Consider the following 8,881-nt stretch of genomic DNA (forward strand, 5'->3'; position numbering starts at 1 on the left):
TAATTTTTTAGCATCTGTGCACAATGAACCCCTTCCGCTGAAAATCACATGGTGTCAGTTTCATGCCCGGGGCAAAGTGCCCTAATTAAAGACATCCTGCAGTTACTCAAATCCCTTTCCTCCTCCACAGACTGTCCTTTCTCCCACACCAGATTCCCTCTGCATCAACCCCTCCCCGCAGGAGCCACCAATCAGAGTTCAGACTGGGGGTAAGCCTGGAGCAGTTCTGGGCTCTGGTGCAAGTATGATTTCTATAAAAAGACATTTAAAAACAAGGAGCAATGTTGCCATTTGCCTTTAATGGAAAAGTGGCTAGCAGTTACAGTTTTAAAAAAATCTTTTATTAAAAAAACAACTATCCAACTTCTAGGCAATCACCGTTTGAATTTTCAGAAATAAACATACACTTGAAAACTAATAGTTTGTATAAAAATAAACTCTGAATGTGTGATTAAAAAGGGTGACCCCCAGTCTTCTCAGCTGCATGAATGCCTGATAAAAAGGGGACGAGTCCATCCAGTGCAGATGGGTCTACCCCAGGGTGGAGGGGGCCTTGGCCTTGGAGGAAAGAGCTTGCTTGAAGCGCCTCTTCAGGTCCTGCATGTTGGGAGAACGTGGCCGGGGGATGATGGAGACTCTCCTCCTCTCCCCACCGAGGCTGTGCAGCTTGCTCACTTCTTTGCACAGATGCTGAAACACATCACAGACATCTTCGTAGTTTTCACTGGTGGAAATTTCCAGGAACAGGCTGCCCAGCTCGTTGGCCAGTTGGATGCCGTCACGGGTCTGCACCTGTCGGGCGTGCAGAAGGTCCCCTTTGTTGCCCACGATGATGACGGGGGCTTTAGAGTCGGGGTGGACCTTCCGGATGTGCTGGTACAGGGGGCGGATGGACAGGTAGCTGTCATAGTCCGTGATGGAATAGACCAGCAGGAAGCCCTCTGCCCACTGCACGCACTTGGACAGGGAGTCGACTGCCGGGCTGAGGCTGTCTTGGACCTGAAAAGAGCAAAGTGAGCCCGGATCAAGGAAGCTCTCGGTGGGAGAAACTGGAAAGAACATCAAAGCCACCCTTGAAAAAAACGTTTGAACAAGAAATCACTAAATATAGTTTCAGATTCTACCCAGCTTCTGCAGAAGGAAGCTTTTGACATGGCAACAGCCAATTCTCAGGCAAGCTCCCTTCCTGGGTTATTTTATTAGCTGTTACCAACACATTATTTTAACCCCCTTGCTTGGCAGGTAGCCTGTGATGAACCAGTCTGTGATGACTTCAATGAGAACTTCAACTCAGGATGGCGCAATTTTTAGGGAACTAACTCAGAATAAACAGAACTTTGAAAATAAGCCAAGATAAATATCTATTCCCCAACCCATAAAAATATTTTTAGCATGTCCTTCTTGAGAATGTTACAGAAACAAATTCCTTCTTTCGGTTCTTCCACAAGACCTTTCCTCCCTAGAAGGGAGAGCAATTAGTAACTTGTTAATCAAGTTACATTCCTGACGGCTTGCCATGGGGTTATCTGATTGGAATTACTGAGAGGAACAGCGAGAAACAGGAGCGCTTCAGCAGACCTTGCTAGGGGAGAAGACCCTCTCCAGAATCCCACCCCCATAGTTTTGTTCCGGGTTCCAAGGCTGAGCTGCTCCTGACAGAAGTGGTGAGACCCGTGTAACCAGTGATGCCCGGCCAGGGCTGCGAAGAGAAGCTAATCATCTCTTCCCCTTTCCGAGGTGGCAGACAGCAGAAGGCGGCCTCTATAACAATCCACTCTCCCCGCCCCCCATCGTGGACGGTTTCTAACACCCCAACGACTGGCCCCACCTGGGTACGGCACACCCCTCCATCTGAGCGCGTAACAGGCGTGCCCAGACACCTGGCTCGGGCGTCTGGAAGCGGAGGAGCCGCCTGCTCTTGGCAGTCCTTACCTGGATGCCCCCGGGAGTGTCCTGGATCTGCAGGGAGAGCTGGTCTCCCTCCACGCACACGAGCCGCGAGTACAACTTGCCTGGAGAATGAAGGAGACTTGAGTTTTAAATTCTCACACTCTCCTCAGGAAAAAGAAAATCAGAGCATGCAACCTCAACAGAACGAAACGAACCTAACCTGTGTTCGGCTCATAATCGCCAATGAATCTCTTGGTCAGGAAGCGCACAATCATTGCTGAAAAGGAAAGGAAAATCAGCTGAAGGACTAGGACGAGACGGTCAAACCGGGACCGTCTCGGGGAAATGGGGGCGTGACGGGCCGCAGTACCGCGGATGCTGCCTGCATCCCCAGGCTCCGCAGGGTCAAGGGTGCGGCCGCGGCCTCCGCGGGTTTTGGGGCGGGTGCGGCCGGGGGTGCGCTACGCGCCGCACCGGCACCCGTTCTCCAACAGGTGCCCGCCGGTGAAGGCTCAGGAGTGCAAGGTCCGGGGAAGCGGCGGGAAAGCAGGCTGGCGGGGGAAGGCCGGCAGCGGCCTGGAAACGTCCGGGCCCCCCTGCGCCCTCCCCTCCGCCGGGAGCCCCCGCTTTCCCCGGGGCGCTCACCGCTCTTGCCCACGCGGCCGGCACCCAGCACGGCCAGTTTGATGTCCTTGGGCAGGAGGTAGTCGGAGGAGGACTCGGGGATGGGCGCGAGCAGAAAGTGTCCGGACATGGTAGGCGGCCGCATGAAGCGCGTGGTCGAGCGCGGAGCTACGGTGCGCGGGGACCTCGGCCGCCGGTGCGGCGAGCCCGGCCGGCGGCTTTTAAAGGGCTGGGCGCGCTGGGGGCCCCGCGGCCGCCTCCGGCTCCTCCTCTTCCCGCCCCTTCCAGCAGCTGCGCGGAGGGGGCGGAGCCGGAGAGCCCAGGGCACCGTCACCGCGGCGCACGCACCCGCTTGACGCGCTCTGCCGGGGGCCTACGCTGCTCCGGCCTCCGGGCCCTGGAGATCCGGCCTCTGCTGTGCCTGCGTAGCCCTGGCGGCTCCCTCCATCCTGCAGAGGCGAGACCGGAATTATGAGAGAGATCAGAATTATGAGCTGGGGGACGAAAGAAAGGAAAAATGCAATCGGTCGGACGTTGCCGCAGCAATGGGAAGGATAAATTCCTGGCGAATGTTGCCCTTTTTATTTTTGAAAGGTGCTGAGGGGTGACATTATTAGGATAAAGAGCCGTGACTTAGTATCAGTATAAGGGAGTTGCAGACACTGTGACCTTGCTCCAGATTTGTGAAGGCCCCTTGGGGACAGCCATTGTCAACAGCTCAGCCTCCGAACCCAGCCCCTGGCTGCTGGTGCTGGCTGAGCTGACTCATTAGCGAGCACTCAACAAGCTAATTGAGAGCGCTGGCTCCGGACTAATCCTCCATCAAACACCGTCCTATGACTTGAGTCACGCCTTGGCTTCATCATTCAAGTACTTATTTCTAAGTGTAAAGCGGAGTTTAGGGTGGGCGTGGAAGTGGGAGGAAGAGGACACAAAAGCAAAATCCGGCCAGTCTTGGGTTTCGGGAGCCCACAGTGGCAAAAAGGCAAAAAAGGCTTGGGATTCTGTCCTTGCAGGTTAGACCTTCAGGCTTCTGCCTCCTGTGCTCCAGCCTCACAGGTCCAATTGCCTCTTAGACAGGCCCACCCTCACTCATCCCTTTCTCCAACTTGGTTGTATCAGTTAGCTTTTGCTGCCTGACAAACTGCACGAAACTTACTGCCTTGAAACCGCAATCCCTCACGGTTGCTCACCAGTCTGCAGGTCAGTGCAGTGGCTATCCTAATCCAGGCCCGGCTCAGCTGGTGTTGGCCGCAGGCTTTCATTCTTCCATGCATCCGTAGAGAGCTGGTGGCAGCGGGCTAGGGGCGATGGGGGTGGGGGCTGGCTGGTGGCTCCAGATTGGTGTCCTCAGGCAGCTGGCCGGCTGCCGGCTGCGGTGGTGGGAGGGGCAGTGGCTGAGCCACTGTTTCTCCTCACCCAGAAGGCGGGCCAGGATCATGGTGGCTGGGCAGAGTTCCAAGAGTGTGAGTGGAAGTGTTAGCAGGCCTCCCGAGACCTAGGCTCCGGGAGGAACCCATCACGCCTGCTGCCTTCTCTTGGCCAAAGCAAGTCGTGGTGCCAGCCCACACTCCAGGGGAGGGAAGTGCACTCCACTCCTTGGTGGAGAGAGCTGCAGAGCCACATTTGAGAGGGCTGGGATGCAGAGAGGGGTAGGAGAAGAGGTCCGCTTTTGCAGTCGACCACACTGATGAGTGTGCGCATGTGCGTCCATCCACCCGGCAGCCCAAGCCAGCGGCCTGTGGGCCAGATCCCTGAACACTCGCGCCCAGCTCTCGGTTCCGGCCACTGAGAGGCCTTGGCTCTAACCCCTCTCGCTTCCGCGTGGATTCATCACCAAGTTCCATCATTTCTTCTGCCTCCGTTTCTTGGTATCTCGTCCTCTCCATCCCTCCTGCTCTCTTTGCTTCTCACTTGAAGAACCCCGAGGCAGACCAGGAAGAGGGTGACTGGTTTCCTTGCCCCTCGCTCGGGGGAGCCTCCTCTGGTCACTGCTGCCATCCCCACCCCTGCATCCCAGTTCCTCACGCTCAGGGCACCCTTAAGGCAGCACTGATCCCAACTGTCATTACGTTCTGGTGGAATATTTATTTCATGTCTCTCTCCCAGAAGGCAGGGCCTCTAGCTTGTGTCTTTAGTGCCCAGCACATAGTGGCAGCTGAGGCTCACGAGGTCTTTAATAAATGTTAGTACACTGACAGACTTTCTGAATGGTGTCTTCACTGTGTGAACTGGAGAAGACGGAAGTCACGTGTGTAACCATTATCCCAATACCTATGTTTTGAGAGCAGTCAGCTCTCAGGAGAAAGCGTTCCAGGGAATGTCCTCAGCTGAACGGCCTTATTACATCTGTACTGTCCTTTGGTTCAGCACAAGGCAGTCCCCTTCTGTTCAACTTCAGTTTGACTGGAAAGACTTGAAGCCCGGAACCGCCTTTCCTGACTGGGGAAAAGTCACCATAAAGAGAGTTACTATTTACAGAACCACCTTGAAACAATTAGGTTCCAGGGGTCCTTGAGCAGTTCAGTGACAGGGGCCTGGGTTGTTGCCTTTCAGATTCTCCTGGCCTCTCCTTCTTGAACACAGAATGGCTCCTGCTTCACTAAACATCAAGTACTCATCCAAGCAGGGAGGGAGGGAGGGACCCTCTTCGTCTCTTTTTATTATGAAATAAAATAATTCTCAGAAGAACCCATTAGACTCTCTTACATCTCAGTGGCCAGAACTGAGAAGCTGGGAACCAGTGTATTCATGTACCTAGTGGAGAATACCAGGGTTGCCAGGACTAGCTCGGATCAGTTCCTCCCTGGAGGCCACACACATTGCTACCCTGTTAGAAATCCAGCAACCGAAGAGGGGATCCTTGTTGAGCAGCAGTCAATGGGATCTGTCCTAACACCCTTCACTTTCCTGAAGTTAAAATGCAGAACTTAACAAGGGAAAAGAGAGCCCTTCCTTGGCTGAATCGTGGGCTTATCTCCTCACCTCATTCCCCTGTCCTAACACCCTTCACTTTCCTGAAGTTAAAATGCAGAACTTAACAAGGGAAAAGAGAGCCCTTCCTTGGCTGAATCGTGGGCTTATCTCCTCACCTCATTCCCTTACACTCCCTGTCGGGTATAAGATCATTTTAGGTTAAGGTCGCTCCATAAGTAAGATTCCTAATACTGTTCTCTGCCTGGTGACAGCTATGTTCCATTTTGCACGTACAGTGCACCTTTGCTCAGAACTCAAAATGTTATTCTTTCTCCTTGGAAAGCTCTTTGCATTTGCAAATACCCAAGATCATCCGTGGCCCTTTATGCAGACAATGTTACTGAACTGTAGAATTATAAACAGCCTTGCCTAAATTGCTGCTTGTGCTATTTCATTTTGGATTTCTTTGTATCCAGTTATGTAAAATTGTGGTGCCAGTAGTATGACACAGGTATGCTGAAGTGTTTTTAAAAAGATAATAGAAAAAAATATATAAAAAGATAATAGAAACGTGTAGGCAGATATGAATACACAGATCCGTGGGTGTTTAGAATGACTGTGAAGGGTAGAATTTAGTAATATGCAAATAAGGTCAGGCTTGGAAAGCTATTAACCCTTCACCATCCAAAGAAGCTTGATTTCTAGCCCTCAGGCAAAACTCTGCCAGGGGTCCTCCCCTACTTCAGGAATGTCTCTCCTACCACCATCCATCACCCAATATCAACTACCTTTCCTGTCTATCCTAAATCCTTGAACATTGAGGCTGGAGACTCAGACTTTGCCTTCAAGTACTTTCCTCAGTATAAAAATCACACCTCTCTCCTCTACCAGCTCCCTACTTTAATTCAGCAGTCAAATGACTGAAACTCTACTCTCTGCGAGGCTGTTAAGCGCTGGTACAGAACATAAACAACAGCTGTTATCAAACATTTACTGAGAGGACAACAACGTATAAGATTTGCCTGACTTCACAGACACCCCCACAGTGAAGTTAATTAAAATAATTATCGTTTATGTATCACTGTTGAGTTTCCAAAAAAAATTCTCAATTAATTCTTCCATAATTTTAATCCTGTGAAATGGGTAAAATATCTCCTAAACTGAGGTTTGGACAAGTTTAGTCACTTACTCATAGAGCCATTCAATAGTGGGCATCTCAACCCCCGTGATTTCAAACTTGGCACTGTGGAGAGTAGGATGGAGAACACTGCTCATGTAAATGCAATGACAAAGCAGATGGGCTCAGAACTCCAATACAGCTGCAACAGAGAGAATTTAATCTGAATGGGTTTATTTCTGGGTTCTCAACTCTGTTCCACTGATCTCTGTGTCTTTTTATACCAATACTATATTGTTTTGATAATTATAGCTTTGTAGTATACTTTGACATCAGGGAGAATGATACCTCCAGCTTTGTCTTTCTCAAGATTGCTTTGCAATTTAGGATCTTTTGTGGTTCCGTATAAATTTTATAACTATTTGTTCTAATTCTGTGAAAATTGCCACTGGAATTTCGATAGGGATTGCACTGAATCTGTAGATTGCTTTGGGTAGTATGGACATTTTAACAATATTAATTCTTCCAATCCATGAGTATGGAATATCTTTCCATTTATTTGCATCTTCTTCAAGTTCGCTGATCAACATCTTACAGCTTTCAGTGTACAGGTCTTTCACCTCCTTGGCTGAATAAGTTTTGTTTTTTTTTTAATGTGATTGTAAATGGGATTTTCTTAAATTTTCTTTATGATAGTTTGTTATTAGTGTAAAGACACTACAGATTTCTGTATATTGATTTTGCATCCTGAAACTTTACTGAATTCATTTATTAGTTCTAACAGTTTTTAATGGAGTCTTTAGCGTTTTCTATGTATAGTACCACGTCACCTGCAAACAATGAGTTTTACTTCTTACTTTCCAATTTGAATGTCTTTCTTTTTCCTACACATATATGGACAATTAATTTACGACAAAGGAGCCAATAACATACAATGGAGAAAGGACAGTTTTGTCAATAAATGGTGTTGGGATAACTGGACAGCCACAACATGCAAAAGAATGAAACTAGACCACTATCTTACACCATAGACAAAAACTGACTCAAAATGGATTAGTGACTTGAATGTAAGACCTGAAACCAGACAAAAACTGACTCAAAATGGATTAGTGACTTGAATGTAAGACCTGAAACCATAAGAATCCTAGAAGAAAACACAGGCAATAACCTTGACGTCAACGTTTTTGTGGATCTGACTGCAAAGTCAAGGGAGACAAAAGCAAAAATAAACAAATGGGACTACATCAAACTACAAGCTTCTGCACAGCAAAAGACACCAAAACAGAAAGGCAGAGATACAAACTACAATGTATATGAAGACATATTGTACAGCACAGGTAATTAGAGCTATTATTTTGTAATAACTTTTCTTTTGGCTGTGCCGCGCAGCATGTGGGATCTTAGTTCCCTGACCAGGGATCGAACCTGAGTCCCCTGCAGTGGGAACGTGGAGTCTTAACCACTGGACCACCAGGGAAGTCCCTGTAATAACGTTTAATGGAGTATAAGCTATAAAAATATTGAATCACTACGCTGTACACTTAATATTGTAAATCAGCTATACTTAAAAACACACACACAGGGCTTCCCTGGTGGCGCAGTGGTTGAGAGTCCGCCTGCCGATGCAGGGGACACGGGTTCGTGCCCCGGTCCGGGAAGATCCCACATGCCGCGGAGTGGCTGGGCCCGTGAGCCATGGCCGCTGAGCCTGCGTGTCCGGAGCCTGTGCTCCGCAACGGGAGAGGCCACAACAGTGAGAGACCCGCGTACGGCAAAAAAACAAACAAAAAAAACCATACACACATACAAAAAGGCAACCCACTGAATGGGAGGAGATATTTGCTAATCATATATCCAGTACGGGGCTAATATCCAAATGTATAAAGAACTCATACAACAAAAAATCCGATTAAAAAATGGGCAGGGGATCTGAATAAACATTTTTCCAAAGACATTCAGATGGCCAACAGGCACATGAAAAGATGTTCAGCATCAGTAATCATCAGGGAAATGCAAACCAATCACAATGCGATATCACCTCACACCTGTTAGAATGGCTGTTATCAAAAAGATAAATAAATGTTGGTAAGGATGTGGAGAAAAAGGAACTCCTGTGCACTGGTGGGAATGTAAATTGATGCAGCCACTATGGAAACAGTATGGAGGTTCCTCAAAAAACAGTAGAACTGGGCTTCCCTGGTGGTGCAGTGGTTGGGAGTCTGCCTGCCAATGCAGGGGACACGGGTTCGAGTCCTGGTCCAGGAAGATCCCACATGCCGCCCGCGCACAGCAACGAAGACCCAACGCAGCCAAAAATAAAAAACAAAACAAAAA

General features: G+C 49.1%; 1 protein-coding gene across 1 annotated transcript; it reads right to left on the reverse strand.

The window, feature by feature from the left end:
• Positions 1–325: 325 nt before the first annotated feature.
• RASL11A (RAS like family 11 member A) lies at positions 326–2,720 on the reverse strand. Its single transcript, XM_082675712.1, has 4 exons — positions 2,536–2,720; positions 2,111–2,167; positions 1,933–2,012; positions 326–999 (listed from the first exon to the last, which is right to left on the reverse strand). The coding sequence occupies exons 1-4, from the start codon at positions 2,657–2,659 to the stop codon at positions 532–534; spliced, it is 729 nt and encodes a 242-aa protein (XP_082531838.1). The 5' UTR covers positions 2,660–2,720; the 3' UTR covers positions 326–531.
• Positions 2,721–8,881: the final 6,161 nt, after the last annotated feature.

The sequence above is a fragment of the Grampus griseus genome, assembly GCF_964374135.1.
Source record: "Grampus griseus genome assembly, chromosome: 18".
Classification (NCBI taxonomy): Eukaryota; Metazoa; Chordata; class Mammalia; order Artiodactyla; family Delphinidae; genus Grampus; species Grampus griseus.